Source organism: Cephus cinctus, unplaced genomic scaffold, assembly GCF_000341935.2.
Source record: "Cephus cinctus unplaced genomic scaffold, Ccin1 Ccin1_scaffold0132, whole genome shotgun sequence".
NCBI classification, from domain to species: domain Eukaryota; kingdom Metazoa; phylum Arthropoda; class Insecta; order Hymenoptera; family Cephidae; genus Cephus; species Cephus cinctus.
Window position 1 is genome coordinate 1269016 of NW_014332865.1, and position 23398 is coordinate 1292413.

General features: G+C 36.1%; 8 protein-coding genes across 15 annotated transcripts; 3 read left to right on the forward strand and 5 right to left on the reverse strand.

Moving 5' to 3' along the window:
- The first annotated feature begins 1821 nt into the window (after positions 1-1821).
- On the forward strand, positions 1822-5076 carry LOC107263008 (Krueppel-like factor 14). The gene is made up of 3 exons (XM_015729791.2): positions 1822-2433; positions 2681-3885; positions 4184-5076. The coding sequence occupies exons 2-3, from the start codon at positions 3066-3068 to the stop codon at positions 4462-4464; spliced, it is 1101 nt and encodes a 366-aa protein (XP_015585277.1). The 5' UTR covers positions 1822-2433; positions 2681-3065; the 3' UTR covers positions 4465-5076.
- A 2219-nt stretch (positions 5077-7295) lies between these two features.
- On the reverse strand, positions 7296-9216 carry LOC107263167 (venom allergen 3). Its single transcript, XM_015730091.2, has 5 exons — positions 8957-9216; positions 8629-8799; positions 8471-8552; positions 8223-8358; positions 7296-7739 (listed from the first exon to the last, which is right to left on the reverse strand). The coding sequence occupies exons 1-5, from the start codon at positions 9083-9085 to the stop codon at positions 7565-7567; spliced, it is 693 nt and encodes a 230-aa protein (XP_015585577.1). The 5' UTR covers positions 9086-9216; the 3' UTR covers positions 7296-7564.
- Positions 8729-16014, forward strand: LOC107263169. Of its 3 annotated transcripts, XM_025080516.1 has the most exons (4): positions 8729-8825; positions 9215-9301; positions 13482-13822; positions 13912-16014. In XM_025080516.1, the coding sequence occupies exons 3-4, from the start codon at positions 13583-13585 to the stop codon at positions 14254-14256; spliced, it is 585 nt and encodes a 194-aa protein (XP_024936284.1). In that variant the 5' UTR covers positions 8729-8825; positions 9215-9301; positions 13482-13582; the 3' UTR covers positions 14257-16014. The 3 variants fall into 3 exon arrangements, with proteins under 3 accessions (XP_024936284.1, XP_015585578.1, XP_024936283.1); XM_015730092.2 differs by lacking the exon at positions 8729-8825 and having other exon boundaries at positions 9130-9301; XM_025080515.1 differs by lacking the exons at positions 8729-8825; positions 9215-9301 and adding an exon at positions 13209-13395 and having other exon boundaries at positions 13912-16001.
- On the reverse strand, positions 10556-13183 carry LOC112493718. Of its 2 annotated transcripts, XM_025080514.1 has the most exons (3): positions 13105-13183; positions 11976-12854; positions 10556-11869 (listed from the first exon to the last, which is right to left on the reverse strand). In XM_025080514.1, the coding sequence occupies exons 2-3, from the start codon at positions 12829-12831 to the stop codon at positions 11808-11810; spliced, it is 918 nt and encodes a 305-aa protein (XP_024936282.1). In that variant the 5' UTR covers positions 12832-12854; positions 13105-13183; the 3' UTR covers positions 10556-11807. The 2 variants fall into 2 exon arrangements, with proteins under 2 accessions (XP_024936282.1, XP_024936281.1); XM_025080513.1 differs by having other exon boundaries at positions 11976-13128.
- Positions 16015-16131: 117 nt separating the features above from the next.
- On the reverse strand, positions 16132-19806 carry LOC107263010. Of its 4 annotated transcripts, XM_025080526.1 has the most exons (4): positions 19553-19795; positions 19455-19480; positions 17922-19386; positions 16132-17849 (listed from the first exon to the last, which is right to left on the reverse strand). In XM_025080526.1, exons 3-4 carry the CDS (start codon positions 17994-17996, stop codon positions 16830-16832), a joined length of 1095 nt encoding a protein of 364 aa, XP_024936294.1. In that variant the 5' UTR covers positions 17997-19386; positions 19455-19480; positions 19553-19795; the 3' UTR covers positions 16132-16829. The 4 variants fall into 4 exon arrangements, with proteins under 4 accessions (XP_024936294.1, XP_015585278.1, XP_024936293.1 ...); XM_015729792.2 differs by having other exon boundaries at positions 19455-19795; XM_025080525.1 differs by lacking the exon at positions 16132-17849 and having other exon boundaries at positions 18003-18188; positions 18298-19386; positions 19455-19806.
- A 29-nt stretch (positions 19807-19835) lies between these two features.
- On the reverse strand, positions 19836-20311 carry LOC112493721. The gene is made up of 2 exons (XM_025080532.1): positions 20189-20311; positions 19836-20132 (listed from the first exon to the last, which is right to left on the reverse strand). The coding sequence occupies exons 1-2, from the start codon at positions 20261-20263 to the stop codon at positions 19839-19841; spliced, it is 369 nt and encodes a 122-aa protein (XP_024936300.1). The 5' UTR covers positions 20264-20311; the 3' UTR covers positions 19836-19838.
- Positions 20312-21196: 885 nt separating this feature from the next.
- On the forward strand, positions 21197-22106 carry LOC107263170. 2 transcript variants are annotated; one of them, XM_025080530.1, is made up of 3 exons: positions 21197-21338; positions 21407-21655; positions 21710-22106. In XM_025080530.1, the coding sequence occupies exons 1-3, from the start codon at positions 21256-21258 to the stop codon at positions 21981-21983; spliced, it is 606 nt and encodes a 201-aa protein (XP_024936298.1). In that variant the 5' UTR covers positions 21197-21255; the 3' UTR covers positions 21984-22106. The 2 variants fall into 2 exon arrangements, with proteins under 2 accessions (XP_024936298.1, XP_024936297.1); XM_025080529.1 differs by having other exon boundaries at positions 21210-21338; positions 21392-21655.
- On the reverse strand, positions 22100-23226 carry LOC112493719. Its single transcript, XM_025080528.1, has 2 exons — positions 23024-23226; positions 22100-22934 (listed from the first exon to the last, which is right to left on the reverse strand). The coding sequence occupies exons 1-2, from the start codon at positions 23105-23107 to the stop codon at positions 22131-22133; spliced, it is 888 nt and encodes a 295-aa protein (XP_024936296.1). The 5' UTR covers positions 23108-23226; the 3' UTR covers positions 22100-22130.
- Positions 23227-23398: the final 172 nt, after the last annotated feature.

Sequence of the window (23398 nt, forward strand, 5' to 3'; positions counted from 1 at the left end):
CTCGTAATCGGGTCTCTGACGACTCGTACAATCAATGCAAATAGAAATCAGCAATCGCTCACACGAATTGTCACATGCCTCCCGCTGAACAATATACTTGAAAACATGAAATTCGCTGAAAAAAAGCACGCCCAGCGAATTAGGTCGTATTGATAAAAAAGCTGGACTTCGTCGACGTTTTCTGAATGACGTAATTCAGCGCGCACCGATTCGTCATCCGAGGGGACAAGATGGACAAAGCCATGTTCTCCTCGAATTTTGTTTGTGATCGGTCAACTTTTCTAGACTGCTAAAAAAAGTATTAAAAAAACTCATTTCTACTTACAAAGTTTTTTCATTTTAACGCAAAACTATAGTTCTGAGATATCAATGCTATTGTACAGAATCTTAAACATTTGGGATATGACGAAAAATTGATCCAGTTTATGTGTGACTTTTTCAACGGGATTACATTGTTGAATTGTGATAGCTGTTTCTGATACATTTTGAGCGCAAATATAAATGTAACAATAACATTAATGTCGATCCTGTTATTAAATAGAACGTGCTACGTTTTGATTACAAATAAAAGTATAGCTTATATTAATGATTCCGTTAAATAGGATTAAGAATAATCTACTAATTCATTTAGGACATCATAGAGAGTTTACAGGTTATAATAATTTATACCGTTTATCCAAGAACTGTTATCCTTTATAATTATACCGTCAAATACTTGTATGAAATTTTAAAATGGCATTGGTATATATTCATTATGATATATTTATAACTCGTTGGACTGTATATGTATGTCTTAAAATACCGTTAAAGAATTATCGTTGGATCAAGCATATAGAAATCAAATATAATTAAATCTAAAGTATCCACTTGAACCAAATAAATTTTTTCGTTATTGTCATTATCGTGACTCAGATTAAAAATGTATAAATAACAAATTGCACAATAACAAATTTTTACCGGAACTCTGAACTGAGTCTTTGATCTGCGGATTAGCAGTTGTTGTGACTTTCGGAGACCGAGTAAGATGGATCGGTTGGCCAATAAAGAGAACGAAGTTTGTACCAATTTGAACTGACTGATTTCTATCGTCAATCGATCAGGACATGGACAGCCTTCAGGATTGTTGGGTCTAAGAAGAAACTGCTCTCCTTGTTCTCTATTCAGAGATATGCGAAATTATGGAAGACATTTTGTTAGAGTAAAGGTTTTTGAAAGGCCTAAGACGTGCTTCTTTGGGTCGCCGAGAAATTCAAAACCAGGAAGCAGTTTTGGGAGATAATATTGTAGTAACACAGCCAAAAATAAAGAATTAAATTTGAAATATTTTTTATTCTTTCCAAATTTATTAATTTAATTTTGACAGTGATTGGTTTAGTATTACTTGGAGGAACCTGTAAATAAATACTTGTTGAATGCCAGCAATATTGAACAATATCAATGGACCAACGACGATACGGTAAATCAGTAGATTCGTAACGCTATAGGGTCGTTTAGTCCCGTTCAAGTATAGAAAGCTTAGTCTATATTCGCCCCATATAGAATCCTGTAAACCCCTAGAGTAACGCCGCTTTAAGCACCGATTCGAAAATTTTGAAAAAAAATTTCCGAATTTAAAAAAAATTCTATGAATTGAATTCTATCGATAGTTACAGGATTCTTTAAGATCATCCAATTAAAGTTTGACGAAAGACCGTGAACTATATTGCCACTGAATGGGATTACAGGTTTTTCTGAAATCGATAATTATACATATTTTACCAATGACAAAACGATCCCTTACATACCGATAATATACATCGTACATACCAGTGTTCGCAAAATTGCAATATCTGATTAAAAGTGTCAACTGGAGTCTTCGATGTTTGAATTCAAAGAAGTGCTCTATACAACTTTTATCTGCTGACAATTTTTTTATTGCAATAAATGTTCGTCCAAGTTGCACGAAATGGGAAAGTGACAGTAGCAACGTAGAAAGAATAAGAAAAGGACAAAAAAGGATTGTCGATTCTACAGATCATACACGAAGTGTTCACAAAGGACATTCCCCATGAATGGGTTCGAGTGTCGTCGGTTTATGTACGAGGATCGTTTTGACAGGAGGGGATTGGTCGACGGGTGAGTCGGAGAGGGTACAAGAGGTCAGAGGGTATTCTGCAGTGAGGAAGGCATGCTGCAATGGCATAGGGGTGGCATCGTGAACGAAGGAGAGGTCGAGAGATAGAGGGTGAATTGTTCGCCGCTCCACGTAGGGTAGTTTCGCTCGAAGTGTTACAATAAATCAACGCTGGATCTCGTGCTCCACCCCCACAACCCCTGGATCCCATACATGGCACATGACATAGAATGCTATACGCATTATGCTTACAGTTGACTGTCGCGTATTGTGTTTAAAGTGGCTGCACTTTGGCGGCAATACGTATCAACTCTTCAAAAGTATTTTCGACTTATAAATAATTGTCTCGATTATTAATGTTATCCGAATTTTTCAAAATAAAGTGTACAGAATCATTGGTATTATAACATTAATAATACTCTTGTTTGTCAGAAAAAAAATTTTGAATTTTTAAAATTCAATCGTAACGTTGAAAAATTATAAAAGTCAACCCTTATAGTTATATATCCGTATTACGTACAACATATACAACGATCGATTAAATTAGATCCGCTTTCTCGGTTTAAGGCTATGAAAATTCACCAGCAGCTGTAGAGATTCGAGGGAGGTTAAGGCAGGGGGCGAGAGATCGAAAAGCAGTGGCATCATCCCCCTTGACAATGGGGTGGAATCACGTGGCCGCAGATTAATTCTCAACAAAAGATATCCTCATATCGCAGTGCCTTTCGCAGGCCTCCTAGAATCCACTTCAGCCCACGTTACGGGGGGGTTTCTCTTCGGAACGCCCCAATCCGGGCCCGGAGGTGGGCCCAACCCCAAAATTCGATCCCCTCCGTCAACCCCTACTATATAGGGTACCCTACGAGGACAGCAGAGTGCTGCCAGTAATAATCGAAAAGTCAAAGGTGCCAGTTCGTGAAAGTGTCTCTCACTTGACCTTGCAGTTTCCACGATGCATTTCTTCCGTCCTTGGAACGACGCAAACGGAGAGAGGCCACTGTCTCCAGAAGTCACCAAACCCGGTACCAGGTCCTTATCGGAAATGACGGAACGAAGTATCAGGGAGAAAGTGAAGTGTGAACCTAAGGAGGAAGAAAGTGTTCACGCTTCGACAGTGCCTATAGAAAACGTGAAGAATGTTGTCGAACAGAATTTATTACCTGAGGATAGGATTTCCGAATCGCCAGGAACGTCCTCCCCGTCTTCCAGAACCAGCGAAGACCTGACCGAGAGGAACAATTTGAGTATGTTGAGAAATTTCGTGTACAATACTCGTCCTGATAACGTTGCAACGTCCTCATCAAGTTCCTCAAGTTCCACAAGTTCTTCGCCAAGTGTATTCTCGTACCCATCAGCAAGTCCACGTGCGGAGAGCTCGCAATCGACGTCATACATGCCGCCTTATCAGTTACCAGTGTATCCAACTGAATATCCAGCCAACTTGGCTAATGGAATTGTTCCGATGGCTGGATCGATGGAATTTCCTACAGCATCAAAATTCGCTGAGGCATCGGCTGGATTTGCCGCCGCTTGTGCATCGTCTATGGAATTGCCTACATTTCCGCCGCAGCCTATGTATTATGGAATGCCCAACTTCAACCTGCCTCAACCATCTTACGCTACGATGGAGAGTGCTGTGAATTATATTAATCAACAGGAGGCCGTGGCTAAACAGATAAAGAAACTTCGACCGAAGAAGTTCCGTTGCGAGTACTGCAATGTGGCCTTCAGTAATAATGGGCAACTGAGAGGACACACGCGGATTCATACTGGTTAGCGTAGATCCATTCTTTCGTCATAGTCAGTACATAATTTTATGCTTTTTAATAATACATAAATGCATGTAGGCCTTGATGCTTCACGTATGTTGTCAATTTTCAAATTGCATACAAGCCAATCGTACACCTAGTAGATCCAACTTATACAACGTGTCGAATTGTGTTTAGGTTGTTAAAAAAATTGTTGCAATTTCAAAATTTGAATATTAATCTCAAGAACACAGGATGTAGGATTTTATCGTTTATTAAAATTAATTTGACGTATAGATTAGAATTTGATTTACTTTTACAGGAGAAAGGCCATTCACCTGTAATATCGATAGCTGTGGCAAATCTTTCACCCGCAATGAGGAATTAACCAGACACAAGAGGATCCACACCGGACTACGTCCTCATGCATGTATTTTGTGCGGCAAGAGATTCGGTCGCAAAGATCATTTGAAAAAACACGCGCGAACTCATGAAAATCGGATGCCTTATTATCTACCAGCACCTAATGGTTCAGGAACTTTTGCATTTGGTCATCCTCTCACTGCTGGACCCTTAATGCAACCGTATCTGTTCTCATTGTGATCTCGACATTTCAATCGGACTAGCAAAGCCTCGATATGTCGTAAAAAAGAAGTGACAATGCAACTTATCGTTGTTCTTGTTGAACGATTATTTTTATTGTACTTAATTTTCTTCTTTGAAAATCTGGTAACGTTCGCAGGGCAATTCCGTATCTGTCGAAGGACGATACACATACCAGTCTAATGACGGCCATGAAATATGTGGATAAAGTACTTTTTTCCGTCGCTTTTGTAGAAACTTGTACAAATGTTCATACCAAATATTACGATTGATTGGGAAAAGTGCAATTAATACCTGACGTGCCTAATGTCAGATTGTGAGATATTTCTGTACATAATAATATAGTAACTGACGGATATTTTTTATATATACTCTTATTCATACTTTGAGTACCTATATATGCTTTAGCTTTACATGGGACTTATTTTATATATAAATATTAGCATTAAACGAATGTGTATTTTGTATAGCGTTGTATAGAAAAGAATACAATTTAGATTATCTAAATTGTCGAAAAATTTTGTAAAGATTCTCTGGATATAATTATTGAAGGAATAATAAATTGTTCATATTTATATGTATATAGAATTTTTATCATTGACTTCACTATCCTCGTGCAACCACCCCTTACGTTAATATAATAATAATTAATTGGATAAATAAAGCATAGAAGCCTCCGCACAATCGTACGATGACGGATACTTCAGTTGCGTCAAAATCAGGATAAAGAAGGTATCTATTTATATGTGAAATAAAATTAGTCTTCCCTTCAGGATATCATTTCCGGGTTAACTCTGCAATTTCCGGCGGAAAGTTATAATATCCTGACAAAATTATGCGCACAGCGGTCATAGGCAGGGTGCAGTTCGCGACCACCATTTTCCTCTCGATTGAATCTAAGATGGCGTCACCAGTAATCCCTGCGTAATGTTAAACCAGAGGGTTGTACATCCCCTTGTTCAATTATGCGACATAGGGGTTGCTCCCCATGGCTGTGCTGTATTGGATACCGCAAACCTATTCGTTTTTTTTCCGTGGTCTTACTCTTCCCTATGGGGAAAATCGCGGTCGAGTATTATTGTTATGGTTGATTTTATGATGGTGACTAGACGGGGTAGAATACCTACTCAGGGGGGTCAAATAAAAAATTCACCTCTTAATATCTAGGGCGATTAATATTCCTCTGTCAACGGGGTGCACAACGAATGGCACCGTGAATTGGCGGTCTGTGTTCTGCAAGAAATGTTTTAGTCCACCTAGGATAATTATGCATTTTATCCAAATTGCATCAGCACCACCGTATTTCATATCCTGAACAGTTCAGATAAAAAAATAAGTACTGTACGGATTGATGGATCAAGCGCATATTTTGAAATGTTGAAAAAACGTAAAAATTTTTTAAGAATAAACATCGATAAGGAAGCTCATTTTAGGAATTTTATAGTGAAAAGAAGACAACGTGTACGCCCGGAAATCCTGATACGTGGCTCAGGAACGGCGAGATAAAGTATAGAGATTCTCACACTTAGCTACGGTAGCACTAGGGGTAGCAACCCTGCTGGGACATTCATTTGAGCCTGCTGACACCCTCCTACTGTCCTACAGATATATGACAGCATCCCTCCGGACCTTCTCTGTCCTCTCATCCCCCTTTTGGAGGCTCATTCATGGCGCAGATCACCCTACCTAATACCAGTCACAGCAACTTACTCGGCCACGGTTAAACGATCACTTACTTCAGGATTACACAGCCTTCCTAATCGCGGATTACATTTGCTTTTCGAATTGACAATAACGGATTATGATTTTATCTGTTTTTTTTAAACCATCACTACATACCGGTTATTTACTGTGTATTTTAGACACCCCTCAATATTTTTTTTCGGATATCCATGCTTTGACAGTGAAATTTTTACTTAATAAATTTAATATGGCTGCTCGTATTGAATTTAATTAATTTTATTGAAATGTGCTATTTAATCTATCCTATGAATATAGCCAATTTGGCATGATATCAGTACTCAATTAAATTCCTAAAAGTATCAATGAACAAAATAACTGTATATACAAATATTACCAGGGGTGACAAGTAAACACGTGGATATGAAATTTTCAACGGAATCGTCGTCTGTCAAGGAATCCAAAAATTCTGAACATCTCGCGATGGATCTACCTCGAGGCGTTTGACTCTCGCGCGAATTCAGAAAACTTTTGTCCATGTGCTTTTGAAATTTTTGAAGAATCGAAGGGAAGAACGCCCGGGGTGCGCTGACTGGCTGATATATGGATCTCATGGATACGAGCCTTGCGGGATCCCGTGAGTCTTGCACGTAACCTGAATGAAGGTAGCAGTGGGGTCGACGAGCGATGCTCTATTAGGCCTAAACGCTTTTTAAATGGAACAAACGTCGAGTGTCAAATCTGGCAACAATGGCGTAGGCAAACATTTTGGTACAGTACCACCCGCGGTGTTTGCCACTGGGCAACGATGGGCAAGTGATCGATACTTCTTTTCCTTCGCTGATCCAATTATTAGCTAAGCGTTATGTAAACGGATGTGGAGATCGAATGAGACTCAGGTAGGCCATTGCTTGCTGGATTTTACAAAAGAAATACTTCAAGTATTTTTACTGCTTTTCATGCTTCCATGCAGGATTTTAAAACTTATTGCGACTCGTCGTGTATGGTTCTTTTTTTTATTATAAAAATAAAAGCGTATACTATGCTTATAAAAATTATACTGCTAGGTCATTAATCATGTAGCATTAAGACAGATATTAATATACCAGTTAATTATAATTTCCCGTGTAAATCATACATAACGAAGGATGGAACGATGGAACTACGCTGATATATTGTTAAGTATTTTTAATTGTTAATATAAATATTTTTATTTTACTTGATAAATAGTTTGAATAAATAAAGCCAAAGAAAAACATATATATTGACATTAGAATTTCATGTGCACTATTGTACATGGACTTGTGTCTGTAATGTTGCGCTGTACCATGCGGGTAATAATTCCAGTGAATTATCATGAGCTTGCGCAACTAATAAATCCCATTATTTTCCACTATTTAATTCAAGTTTGTCATTTTCATTAGTTACGTGTATTGTAAATCGGTCGTCCGATTATATTCCCAGCTGGACCATAATTGCAAACAAGATACGTGTTATTCCATCCGTTTGATGCTATATATCTGATAGCACCGCAACCAATCAAGTGCGTATCTGCCCATATCATTTGTGTGTAATGACCAACATCTGGCTCAAACCTGAATTAACAAGCAAGGGAAATGAATATTTAAAATAATATTAAAATCCCCTGCCAATATGACATATAAAAAATCCGGATACGAAAATTAGTGAAAACGGGAAAAAGGATATGTACAGTAATTTCTAAAATGAAATAGAATTTGAAGGAGAATTAAAAAACAAAAATATATAATTCAAGTGTTACGAAAGTACCAGTGCGAAGAGTAACGTTAAATTGACGCAAATAATCTAGACGATAGTGATTCATTGATGAATATGCATTGAGCAATGCACCATGTATCGCATGGTCGCACGTTTCTTTAAAATATCTTCAAAGCTATTGCATACAGCAGAGTCGTTATCATTTCACCGTAATCGCGTTTCAAAGAAATTCCGTGTTTTCTCCTGACATAGTCGTTCATAATATGTTGTCAAAGTTACAAGTTGACTAATACTTTTTTATATTGAAGAAGTAAAATAATTATTTAATAAAATTTACTCACCGATATTTGGAAACATGAGTATTGTTGAACAGTTTAACTTCGTTGTACCACAGGTCTACTAGTCTCGACAATAGGCTTGTTGCGGTTGTTCCTCTGGTAGCTTGAATTGCAACATTTTGCCCGACACGAAATCTATCTTTTGAATGTATATAAGAAACGTAATTCAGTTGGCAATAAAAAAAATATAAAAATTTTCGTAATATTTTGAAAATTGCGTAAAATCAATTTTTTTACAAAAAATTACTCACCTACTATTCTGCAAGTATCATGACCGAAGTTGCATTGATTAGCCCATCTCTGCGCCACTTGTTCTAATTCTTTATCCCATGTCTAAATTAATCAATGAAATTTCTAAAAATATCACGAAAAAGTAATTGAGAAATATATGTATGTATAGTGTACCTACAATATTACGCATATTTGTCGCCGGAGGTTGAGGCCCTGGATGACCCCTAGTTTCCTTACCGGAAGCTATCAGTCGTCGATACTTGTTATGTACATCTACTAGTGCCCTTCGATCACCGTCACTTAGTGAAGCGACTAGAATCTTTCCACAAGAAGATGCCGGAGCTCTGGACTGCCGTACCATGGAACGAAATAAAAGTGTGATAAAAATATAATAAAAAAAAATAATTCACTCCATTCAGCTATCTCGTTAATTACTTCAGGGCTGAAATATTATACAAATTTTGATGCAAAAAATTGAAAGTTTATAAAATATATATAACGCTTACCTTGAAACGACACATTGTATGCGTACCAACTTTACAACCGGTTTCACGGCAATAGTCTTGCGCACTCGTAAAGTCTTGCGACCATCTCAGTGCAATAAGGACACACAGTATGGTGCGAAATTTAAACATTGTTTAATTTGTCCACTTTAAAAACTTTCTCGATAAGCCGCGTGCTCTTGATGCAATTGATTCTCGTACAGTGCGGACATTCACAGGTAACAGGCTATTTATGCACACTCTGTTTCCCACTTCCAATAGAACTTCAAGAGCGTCTTATCAACTTATTTCACATGACACTGAAACTAGCAGCGGAAGTATCAGCCGGTGTAGAAAAGTGATTAAACAGTGAGTACTATCATTTTTTTTTTAAATAATGCGAATATTCTTTTTATATTAATAACGATTTGCCCAATTGATTCATGTCGGATTGAAGTAATGACAAAATTTGAAATACCTTTTAAGCCATCTTGACTTCGCTGTTGCGACGTACGCTGTAATTCTATGATAAAGCATGTAATAGTTCATGAAACGTCCGTGCTTGTTATAATCTATTGCACCTGATAATATAAGCTACATAAATTTACTTTACGGTATAGTAACACTCAGTATATGAACATATTGTGAAAAAATATGTTTTTCAATAGATAAAAATTTTTAAAAATAATTCATAAAGATAGTTTTTAAAGCGGTACGTCTCCTTATTTTAATTGCTACTAATAACATTTTTTTTAAAAGACGCTACGTCTAGTGTTATAACGATAAAATTATGACTATCTGCGTAAACGCAACGCATGTGAATTACGTGTTTTTTTTTTTGGCACAACAACATAAAAGTGTGCTAATTACGTGTTTCGTGAGTTATTTTTCCAGCCATATAATTATTATCAGTGTTTCTTCTGAGATTAATAATACGTCATCAAATCACAGTTTTTATAATTAGATTGTACTTATACATTAAAATCGGGATACTAATAAAATAAAATTATCACAAACACGATGATTATATCAGTTATTAATTAATTTTGTTATATACCATATATTTATACAACATAAAAAGACACGTGTATGAAAACTCAAATAAGGTCCGAACATTCCCAGAAATTTGTCACGTGCAAAATAGAGCCCTGTTACTCGTGTGTAAAATCATGTATTTGTCTGTTATCGTTATTATTACTATATGAAAATATCGATATTTCATCTTCCTAATATCGGACCAAATGTTTACTAAGCTACATTGGTATTACTGTACACATATCGAGATCGACAAAACAATGATTCATCATGTAAAAATAATTTCTTATGAAATCACCTTGATATCATTCGCAGAATATATGCAATTATTGCATTACTGTACATACAAGACAATTAAAACTTGTCATTCGCTAACGAATGAATTGTGTATTAAAACTCATTGAATATTTATAGCTATACATCAAGTCAATGCTATCAGCCGTAAGTCTTAAGTCAAAGTAGTACAATCGTCATTGTTATCAACATTAAGTTCAATGCACCTTGTAACTGAAATGAATGTCCCCCCTTGCATTTTTTACAAAACTCTAATTACCTGCTTGTGCAATGCAGTACAGTGAACTAGAAAATCGAAAATTTAATCGATTTTGAAAATAACTCGCGTTATATAATATTTTGAATATCAAGTAAATAATACCTTGTACAGGTAATATGGAATCAATTGGTTATTGTAATACAAAAATAAATTGTAAAGTCAGTATAAAATATTTTTTTTATTTTTTTTAAATGCCGGAGCTCATCTTTACGGAACCCTAAGGTTTTCACTTTTTTAAAAACTAGTCAAGGCGTATCTTCAGGGATGCGCGAAGAATGGAGACGATCATCACTCGTACCTAATCGCATTATGTTAGCCGAGGCTCGAAATTACGTATAGCTATGGGGTTTGCGTCATCATTATACTCGCGAGTATAATAGCGGAGGACCATAAACGCTTATAAGCCTTACGCATGTATACAATGGCGCAACTTTTGATTGTGCACTTTGCCGGGAAATCGTTTTCTTTTTTGTTCTCCTGCTTCTTTTCATTTTTTCCTTCGTCTCTTTCTCTCTCGCCTCAAAAATGGGCTCGTAGTGGGCGGGTGGCTGTGCGGAAGAATGAATGGACCAGAAAGTCCATTCAACAACGCACCTGACTTTTGGCTTCGGCCGTGAGAACCGCCAGGAGCTTCTCAAACTTTGATAAATTCTCTTCTCTGACCTTGTATGTTGGTAACATTGTATTTGACATACTAATACGTCACATTGGAATTTTGAAACCTGTCCCTCTTAAAGAGTCTTTTTTTTTTGGTAATTCTAACAAAAGTCCGGTACATATGAATATATTTTTTTGTATCTTGTTAATGAGTCTGGCCTTTTTTTCATTAGAAAAGCTGGAAATTATTGGTTATTAGATTTATGAGTGATTTTATACAGTTGGTATTAATAATTGATTGCATCTTTGAAGATCAACTATTCAATCCTATGAAAATGGGTCTATGAAGGTTATCGGTTATTAAGAAAGAAAAAGAAGAAATTCTACGCCCATAGATGTAGGCGCATTACACACTTGTCTAAAACCTGTATTATCTGAAAGTTGGTAGCCGTTCCTATCCAGGTTGACCACTATAGATATCTACATAGGACACGGCTGAATGGATCAATGAGAGCCTGACTTAACAATGGGTTCAAATTGATTTTTTATTTTTTGACGCTTATAGAAATTCGATTTAGCGCAGATAATTGCCGGTTACGTAAAAAAAAGGTGCCGCCTTCGTGGGAAGAAAAGTTCAAGCTTTTCTACTTTTTTCCATTGAAAAACCCGATGCTACGATTCGATCTCATTTCACGTGACGCATTCCAGCATTCCTATTGTAACTGTGGTCCAGTCTCCTTCAATGCACTTTGCTAAATTTTGAACATGATATTTCTAAGACGACTATCTTAGAGGTAAACAAACTTTTTTTTCTATTTACGCTGTTTTATTTTTTTTTATTTTTCTTCTTATCTTTACCCTTCTTCTTCTTCTTCCCCTCATCCTTGTCCTTCGACGTATCTTCCTGATGCGGCTTCGCAGGTGCGACCTTTTCAATAGGTTTGGTTTCTGTTCGCCAGGGTCTCGGCGTCCGAAATTCCAAATCGATATTGGTCTTCTTCTCGCCGTTATCACTCTTTTTTCTGATTCGCAGAAGAAAGATATTAGGATTCTCCTCAAGATCAATGGACCTTGGCATTCTCGGTTTATCGATCTTGTCCTTCTTCTCTTTCTTCTCGTCCTCACGAATAGTTGGAACTGCTGGCGCTGAAGGCGTAACATCCACTTGCGGAAATACTGTCACGGTACGACATCCGACATCATTTTGATCGCATGATCGATTTAATGTTGTATTTTGATTGATCTGTGTCGGATTTGCACTTGCCATTTGAAATACAACGTTATTTCCTTTCTGATTACCCATGAAACGTTTTTCTTCTCCAGCAGGCGTCTTCAATCCTGACAGATTGTTATCGTCGCAATCACACGGAGGATCGAATTCATTCTCTGCTGGATCCTTCTGTATTCTGATAACCATTCGATTGTCATTGATTATTGCTTCGATTTCTTTGTACGGCAGACCAGTATTCACAATTTCGGAAACTACTTTACCGGCCGTGGTATCAGCCACGCCTGGACAAGCATCTTCACAGACTTCATTTGATTCTGGTTGTGTCTGATTTGATGGGAGACAGATACAACCTGGTACTTCGTTGTTAGGCGGCAACATAGATGAGGGATATAATTGTGATAATTCGTATCTAGTATTTGGTACATTACTAATGGGGTACGCTGACAGTGAAGAGCATGGCGGATACAGTGGATTATGTCCCATAGGGGATGAATAATCTGGAAATTCTTTTCGTGACGATATTTGATCAAAAGGTTGACATAATTTTTGAGTTTTTGATAGCAAACAATTTTGGGGAGTTTGAGGTAAATAATTTTGATGTGAATATAATTTTGGCAGTTGTGTAGGAAGGTGAGAAGATTTTATTGGCTCGGAATGAAACATTGATTTTGATGGGCAACCGCACTTGTAAGTGGCAGCAATCATTTTGTTACTTAATTAAATTATTATATATTTGAAATAAATTCTTTTTATTACTTTTCAATACTTGCAGTTCTAGGTAGAAAGTGATACGTCAAATTTGGTTGATTTTGTGAATAAATTTTATGAATGATTTTTAACTGTCTGAAGTTGTACACTGAGTTGACAAACGAATGGACTCTTAGTTTGCTGTGTAAAGCCCACTAATTTTCAAAAAATAAATTCTTATCCCTATTTACGGCTGAATATGCATATTTTCTGATTATCAGTTAAAATTAATTTCGATGCTAATTATTTAAAAAAATTTCAAGTGTATAATAGAAATGCATTCCGCATGGGATCAACGAAGTAAGTGTACACGAATATAACCCTTTAATTTTGTATTTCTTATTTTTTTTAATTGATGCATTTTTTTATTATTTTTGTAATTCCAGATACATGTTCCTGCCCACCTATATCTTTTCCACCCTGTCCGCCGTCCCTGTCGCCGACATTAATTCCAGGCGCGAAATACGTTCATGAAATCGGAGCGGAGATGGTTGGTAATCAGTTAATAATCCGCATGGAAAAAGATAAAAATAAAGGAAAAAAGAAACGCAATCAATGGGAACCGCCATGTGATTGCGATATGGTAGAAATACGAAGATCATCGAAAGAAGGACCAAAAATAGTTAACGGTGGTGACAACAATCAAATTCTATTTAAAATACATTCAAAAAATCATATGGGTTCAAAGGATGACTCCAACTACAAACCCCAGGCAATTGCCTATAAGGTAACTGAATAAATTTTATATAATAATAATTGGCTCTTTGTACTATAGTGGATCAAATATCCATGTCAAATATATTTACTATAATAAAGGTAGGAGCCTGCAGAGGAGGCCAGCAAACCAATGATCAATGCAGAACAATAACAGTGCATCCTCAATTCGGAGGTCCAGGTTCACAGGAAGTGCACAGCGATCACATAAGGGAAGGGAATCACGAAATTTTTCTTCTTCGTATTAAGAAAAAAGGAAACAGCCCTGAACAAAGACAGCAAAACATAGAATTAGAATTAAAAACACCAAAACCACCGACACCACCACCAACGCTTCCAAAACCACCTGCGAAGGAGGAGACGTTGAGAGAGGAAAAATCAGAGACTAAGAATACCCAAAAAAAAGATGAGAAAAAGAAAAAGAAAAAAGAAAAAAAGAAAAAATAATATCCACGCGATAGTAAATAAAAGTCAATATCGTAAGATCCATTAAATTTTTAATAGATGCTAATTAAATAATTGCATATTTTTATTGCACGTTATTTTTTTTCTCAAACTTTCAAGAGCACGCGAAAGGAAGGATGATCTTTATTCTCTACCTGTACTACTTAGTCATTCGCATATTTCGTTCATTCATAAAATCAGCGTACTATGCATATATTCCGTAGGATAGACCCTACTCGACCGAAGTGTAAAAATTGTTTCGTTACGGACGCCTCAATGAGATTCTTTCGCTTTAGCCTCCTGGCCTCTATCCACTTCTGAATGAAGTACCCAGGGTAATGGACGAGGCGGCACGAGTGAATGAGATTCGTGACGATTTGCAAGGATTGATGACGCTTCGGGTCTCGAGAGACCAGCCACTCGATTGTGTGACGTCCTCATCGTCATCGTTTTCATTCTCCCCTCAAGCTACAACCAGCAGACTATAGTTTCACGGTACATTACTGGAAGCTACTCTCTACTTTTCATACAGCAATACAGTGATCTTTCAGTGATCTTGCTACTGATTGTGAAGAATCACAAAAACCTGCTAACCATTCATGTCATGAATTTTCGACGAATCTCACTAGTTACCCGATTTTGGTCAATGACTTTCAAAACGTCTACTACACTTTGACGTGTCAAAGGAGAAAATTGAGAGGAGTGACTTTTTTTATATCTTCTTTTTGGAGGGTATAAATCAAATATTAAGATTGTCATACAGCTTATTAGGCTGCATGGCTATTATTGTGTTAATTTCGTCGTAAGAAGATGAAAGGTTAAAGAAGACTTTATTTTTCTGTTTTATATTTATTTTTGAATTTCTTACTGCCAATTTTGCACCATATAAAAAAATAGCTGGGTCTTGTTGGCAGACTTGCGTGAAATTCGCTCGACTCACGTAACGCATAATGGACCTAGGTCGATTTACAATAAGGGAAGGAAAAATTGTGGCAGGTTTGTGTGTGTATAAGACGAGAATGAAGGAAAGACATAATAAGAGAAAAATGTAGGTAGTTCATAACCGTGAATGACGTGGGAGTTCATAAGAGAGTCTAACGTTCTGTGTGGCCACGATTGGCCACAATGACGACGCCTATAAATTAGACGAGCTCAAAGACGCGCACTCGGTACTTGGAAAATAGCGTGACGCGTGTGATTGAACAGTAGGAAGAACCCCACATATTCATTCAAAAATCCCATAAAGAACTCTGGACATTTTGCGGTTCGTTTCAATGGCGCGACAAGTGACCATACTGTTATAATAAGGACTCCTCGTGTTGAATGAATATAGCGGAGTTTTTACAGTTTGGTTTTGAGTCTGAACTAACAGCATTAAGAAAAAAATCGCAAAATTTATAGTATTCACAAGATATTTTGCCAATTCCGAAATACTTATAAAAAACTGAAATATTAATTAAAAAATTCTCAGTACTTGTTATCTCTATGATTTTTTTCTACGTATGTCCAGATTTAAGAAAGTGTGAATTTTCAAGTTTTCCTAAAATCTCATGTTGCCTAACCATGAGAACCATTCGCTACCATGAAAACGTTACATTCGCCACAAGACGAATGTCCACGTATTCAGTGTCCATTGCCAAGGTTCTATCCGGAATTCTTTGTCACGGCACAAAGTCACCAACCAGAATCGAATTCACCGACTAACATCTTAGTCGCCATTTCATTGTCAGTTATTTCCCATAGCTAAAGAAAATGATCTAAAGAATGATTTTGATCTTTCATGTCGTTTGAAATCCACGAGGAGTATAGCACGTAGTTAATACTAATGTAATAATAAAATTAGTAGATAGTCGAATATTTTTTATTTTCAAAATCCAAATTTTTTCGTATATTTAATAATCCAACTGTATATGCCATGAGGGATCATTAACTTTAATTCGCTATATTAACAAATTTCACTAATATTTTTATGGGGTACGAGACCGTTTTCCATTTCGTCCTCTAGGTGCGCCATACGTGTCATTAATAATACGAAGAGCACAAAAGCTGTAGAAAAATAAATCAGCAGCAAAGTACACCATAGGTGGTAACACACGGTCCCTGAAGGTGGTCTTCCTCTATGGGGGACAATGCCACCGTAACCGCACCACCATGGTGAAATACATTTGCAAACTTCCCGTCAATTATGAATACAAATCCCCCACGTATGCATATACATATACATATACAAAAGTGGGATATTGAACTGTCGTCAGTTCTAGCATTGTTACCATTATTATGATATCACTGCATTCGGTATTACGGACCCTTAATCCAACGGATCAGCCCCTGAAGCAATTCCCTACTAAAGTTACGTAACCGCATTTGATTTTCCAAGAAGAATTATCAATCCAAAAAAAGTTGGCATTTGAAAAATACGAAATTTTTCCAAAATTTTCCAACAGACTTTATGCGTTAAATATATCAGAAAGAAAAGTTAGATAGAAAAATTCTAATTTACGGTTACACCTGCAAGACTATTTATTTTTATATTTTATTCATATTATTGTCACCGTCTTATTTTCAATTATTATTTTTCAATATCTTTTTCCATGAACCAGATCTTTCCCCGTGGCTCCACGGTCTATCATACGGCACTGTCGTACCATAGAATCCCCCAGGACATCGTTCACTACGAGGTCGCACAAGCATCGCTCACAGTCGTCCTTTTTGCTTCTTTCACAAATTTTCTTAACTGTCTTCTGCAGCCAGGAAGATCGTACGGAAGGACTTTTTCGCAAAGGATCACTATGGTTATCAATGTAATAACAAGGTGTCTTATTGTCGTAAGTTGACTTTCTTAAGCATTCTTGAACTTTCACATTTTCAGAACCTTCATTATGACGATGCTTCATATCCCTTTGACTGATCCTTTTCTTATCTGTTTTACGAATTTTACCGTCGCTACTAGATTTCCCACAGGATCTACGACTCCTCGATTTCCTATCAGTATTTTTACTGTTCATTTTCTTGGACGACGCTCTCGTGACCGAGGTACGACCATCTTCTGTAACTTCAGTCGTTGCCGAGCACGTAACCCCACAAGATGTTGATCCTTTCGAAGGACCAATAGGATTATCAAGCTTCTTAGAATCGATCCTAGTTGTTTCTCTGCTACCGATCAGATCGTTGTATTGTTTGAACACTGCATTGTATTCATCGATGCACTTTCGAAATTCGCTCTCGTTAGGGATGCTGTAACAACTAGGATCCTGAAGAGGTGAGAATCTGGAAATAGGTCCTGATGGTACTGTACACGTGCATGGTGCTTTTATCAAAGGACATTGTCTAAGCATATTATGCGATCCCAAGTATCTTTGGTTATTAGACGGGCACGAAAAGTTTTCGGAAAATATATTTAATCCTTGAGGAAGACAGGTGCAAGAATTTTCGGAATTTTCACAAAATCCCATACTGGTCACACCACGATTACGTTTCGGATCTGATGATCCTTTTCTTCTTGTTACGCAAACTCCATGTTGGGATTGTTCTAGCTTTTTATTCTTATTTGTTCTGCTCATACTTCCACGTAGACGAACACCGCGAGGGGATAAACACTGAAACAAGTTTTTATGGTTAGATGAAAGTCTTTTTTTTTTTTACACGATACGCAATCTTATCTTTCTTACAAAGGTACTGGTTATCAATGAGCAAATACATGAGACGAAAGAACTACAGCAACATATGCCAATCCACTCGAGCATTTCTTGCTACGTGACTGCCGTCTCGGTTACTCTCCAGTTTCCGGTCATGCTGATTGCACTTGGGATTTTGTGTGCAATTTTAATTGCGGTGATGTCTTCGCCCGCACGGATATCTCAAATTGTCGGTTTGACAGGTCATTTATACGATAGTCAATTGACTTTTTGACAGCGAGTCTTTTGTGTTTTACGTCACTGGTTTAATTTTAAAATGAAATTTCCTCGTTGAATTTATGATTTTGTGCAATTACGTTTTATACTTGGAAAATAAAACTTTTTAGTAACAATGTTAATACAGACTTACGTAAAGAGTCTTGTGAAGACATTTTTCTAATGATTTATTTAGTTATAATGTTTTTCGTCTGGATGAATTTTCGAATGCTACAGGTGCTTTCCACTCAGTTGGCAGCACGGGAATATCTATATTATTAGATATTTTTGATAACTCTCCTTGTCGAGATAACTTTCCAGAAACATTTTTTGGTTGACTATCCTCAACTACGTTTTGATTTATCGACGGTCTGTCAAATGTAGTTTCATTTTGCTCAGGAATACTATTATTGTTCGTTTGACGTATTTTATTCGAAAATAATCGTCCCAATTGTTTATCACTTGACGACGATCGATTCGAGGGACTTTTTAACTTAGATAATTGTTTAGATAACTTTCTAGGAGACAGCGTATCGACGGTCTTTGTATCTCGAATGAAATCCTCTTGTGGTACAGCAGCAACCGGAAGTGGTTGCTCGAGTGCGACGTCATCCTGGGATGCATATTTATCGGGAGAGGGTTTTTTAATTGCGAAAAATTCGTTTAATTCTCTTTCCAATTGTGAAGAATTTTTAGATTTTCCTTCATCTTCAGTTAATCTAATGGATGTATCTGCAGCTGCTTCGTTAGATGGTACTCCGTCCTCAGGTATTCGTTTAAGAACAATTCTATCTTGAAACAGTCTGTTTGATATGGACTCTGCCACTTTATTCTCGCGTGACATTGATTTCGATGGAAGTACAGTACGAGACATTTGATTTGGCCCAATTTCATTAGATGTCATTAGTTTAGGTTTTGCTTGCAATTCCATTTCTGTACGATGTAACGAAACACGTGGTAGATTTGACGACCGAACGGATTTGGCTTCATTCGTGGAGCTTTCCTCGACTTTACGTGTACTTTCTGCCATCCGAATATTTCTTGGACATTTATCCGATTGCATACAACATATCGTAGATTTCGTATCGTGTAACGGCGATCTTTTGTCTTTTGCCGGTTTAGAAGTTTCTGAATTGTAATTATTTTTGGTACAGGGTACTCCACCAATTATCCAATCCACTTGCCCTGGTAAATGCTTCTGTAGATAATTGTTACGTACTTCAACTAGGGGTGGTATTAGACACTGAAATAATTTAATTAATGTATGGATTATTTTGTTAATTACTAACTTTCTGTATTCTTGTAACTTACTGCAGTTCCGGCAGCCAAACAGCAAACTAATGATAGACACGCACTGCATATACATAGACCAACAATTTCAAACATTGTTTCAAAGTTAAATAACCAACCTTAAAAATTCTCTTGGATAATTACATATTGTGTAGTTAATATATTTTTAGATTAGATTCACATATTTCTTTTTACATTTTTCTTGTTTCACTCATACAATCTTTTCTTTTGGGTTTATGGGTATGAATGTATATTTTTAATTTTGAATTCTATAAGTCATTATCACGTGTTTGCAGAGATATGATAATTAGCATGTGTTCGACTTGAATCTATCTTCTAAATGCAAAATAAAAATTATTTTCGTTTGTCAGGTGGACAAGCAGCATTTTTTTCCTATAGGGATTTTTAAACATTATCATTGTTAGTATCAACCAGATCCAAAAATGAAGGGCATATACAAAATTTTTTTTGCTGTATACGATTGCATGGTTCTGACGGAAATATTGTTTTTTTAACTAAAACAGGATTAAGCACGTATCTAATGTTACATGGACATTCTCCACTTTGGATCCCACAGCAGCCAACACTACAACCACTTTGAAGCTCTATTTGTTTTGCTAATCGTTTCCTTTCCTCGTTTTTCTGTTTTTCGCTTCGAAATTTTCCTGTTTTTATATCAATCAAATGTGGAAGATATACCTAAAGAAGTCTTTTTTTTTTCAAATATTCATTTTTGAATAATGTCACGTACTTACGAGAGTGCTCGTGCATAAACAACATAAACAGGATATAGACGCAATGCATATGCCCAAACCTAGTAGACCCAACATTTTTAAAAATCATGAAATCAATAATTTTATATGAGTAAATTTACGACGTTATAAAACGTTATTCGCTTTTTATTGCAAGCTTGACAATTTCAGTTATATAAAACTTTCCGACTTCTAGTAATTTTTTTAAAACTTCACAAATCATCTGACGGATAAAATTCCATTAAACCTATTCTGCCATTTTTTTTAAATGTCAAATTCTTTCAAGTGAAACAACGATGTCAGCAATAGGCTGCTAAATTGCTTGTAAATACAAAATGCTACAAGCGATCGCAGTTTGCAGCTGCATCTGTGCCTTTTGTCTTTGGTGTGGTTTTATATCCATATGGTAAGTGGAGTTTCATTTTCTTGTATCTATCCCTTTGTCCCATCGAACAGGAACGCGATTACTTTAAAATTGGTACAATTTAATTAAAAAAATTTTAGTTGTCCACGCGTGGTCGACCGAGTAACCAAACTGTCAACGAGTCAATTCAGATGTGCCAAATGTCCAAAAGTGGTGCAGTGTACTGGAATCCCTAATACAAGGATATCCGAAATACGAAGAGTGAATGAGAAAAATAAAAATAAAGGAGACAATATTACGAATAAAGATATTGTTAAAGATACCGATATGAAAAACGATAAAGAAGAACCTGAGCTCCTGTCCGATTACATGGAAAAGATAAATTTCATTTGTGATCCCAAAAACTTGAAATCATCTTCTTTCAATGATCGTAAACATATATTGGGTTCTTATTAATAATATAAATAATAAGTGTCAATGTTACACACCTTTGCTAATAACTTGAGCAGATAATTAGTTACGTGTCTGAAGTATCGAGCAAATAGATTCGATTGTCGTTTTACTTCCAGCAAAGCGTCAGCTGTCAATCATCCAGAAAATTGTTGATATTGAAAATTCATTGGTTCGTGTAACCTGTAATAAATTATCACGTTTTTAGAAAATGGATTGCTTTGATCATTAATAAAAAAAGAAATTAGTCGCCAAGATGATGTTAGAACCGTTATTGGTGTTAACGGTATTAAATTGTTTTTTCATGTTCAGTTCCACGGTGACCACATGTGCTTTGTGGTAAGTTTATCTTACGTCACTTACGTAAACGATACTAAAGCAACTAATCATAGTACATATTTCAATAGGTGGCAGGGCAGAAAGCATCGTTGTTATCATGGCAATGCTGCATTTTCACATTCGCAAATTAAAAAATCAAGGAGTCATTCCTGCATTCCGAAAAAGTCTGTCAGATCACATATTGATAAGATAATCAGTTTTATTGGGACTGATCATTCGACAATGGGGACTAACAAGGCAGGGAAGCAGAGATTCAAAAATATTTCCAAGCACATGGACAAATCGAAAATGAAGAGGGAGTTAGCGAAGCATCATGGGTAACAAAAATTAATTTTTATTTTTCAGCATATTCTATACTGAAATTTTAACAGGGTGTCCAAAACATCGAGTACGAAATGTTTTGTTAAATGTATTAAAGAAGAAGCTAATCAAACAAACAGACTGTTAAGCGATCGCGAACCTAGATCGAAAGTCGTAATGGAAGTGGCGACTGTTCAAAAAGTTCAAATTTATGATAAAGACTTAAACGAACCTGTAGTATCGTCGATGAAAAATGTGTCATCGTACACAGACTTATTTGGGCAGAAGAAATGCTATAAATCTGCACAAAAAACAAGAGCAGCCAAATCGTCGGAAAACATATGAAAAATAATACAATAGGAAAATTCTTATTAGCTATTTCAATCGTTCATAATTCAGTGCATGAAGATTATTCTAATTGTGAAATGATTTAAATTATTATCTCTATAAAGAACAAAATTTGCATCATACTATAATAAAAATACTTTTAGACTATTTCTTTCTATCGGTTTTATTTTTTCGATTACGCAGTGCATCAAGATAACAACTGTTACGATTGAAGTACAGCTGCTTTTCAACGGGTATTACAATAAAATTCGAACTGGGACTTTTCACTGGTACGTTCAGACTATCGTAGTTATATTTACGTGGTATATTAAGAGCACGTGCGAGTTTGATTCGCCACTTTTTTTTATGTATTGCTTTTTTGCACTCGATATATCTTTGAATTTCTCGTTCATCTCCAAAATTTAATTTTGACTTAGACAGTCTGTCACGTATGCAAGAATTGACAGTGACGTTTTCCAATTTTCCACAGAATTTACAATTTCTCGCAATTTGTTTTGCATTCGCACATGTTTCCGTGCGCAGCTTTTCCCAGTACGGTGATTTACAGAATTCCAAATATCGAACAGGTTCTGTATATTGTAAATAATTCTTTAGATTGTTTATTGCATAATCCAAAGCTGTTTTTTGATGTTTTATTTTTTCTGTATCGTTAATTTTTGGCTTATAACGAGGCCAGGATTTTTTCTTGTAGATTTTTAAAGCATCTCCATTTTTATTCCTGATAACAACACTTTGATCCTGTGGAGTAATTTTACGGTCGTAGGCAGAATGTTCATTATGCATATGAAAATTGCAACATTTTTTATTATTAATGGGATAATAAGCGTCCAATTCTTGATTTGCCAAAATTTTGCAAACTTTTGTATTTCGATTGGACCATGAGAAATTATTAAAAAGTTGAGGTCTTAACCAGCCATACTTTAAGCTGATTAATTTTGGAACTTTACACTGTAATAATACATGTAATTAATATATATTATAATTCTACAAATACTACTAATCTACTAATTTGTAATTTTCGTTAAAATGACTCTTACCGTGCCATTAGTAATCATGCAGAAAAAAGCTGAAACACAGGCACTAAAAATACTGATACTTGCCAATTCTAGCATCAGTACCATAATTCTGATAAGTACAAAGATAGAATATATAAAATTGAAAGAATTTGTAAGGCAGCGTTCCGATATACATACTAAAATTTTACGAGGGTTATTCTCTTGTACAAAATCTAACTAGAAAATTCAAGTGTTCGCAAAGAAGTCTAAAATTACTCAATAAATAATAAGGGCTGTTCGGTCTCGCGGATTTACGGTGTTTCGAGCGCTACAGGTGTGTTAAAAAATTATCTGAAAGAACTGAAAAAATCTTTGCGTCTCACTCGAATACATTCAATAAACAAAGACACAACCTGT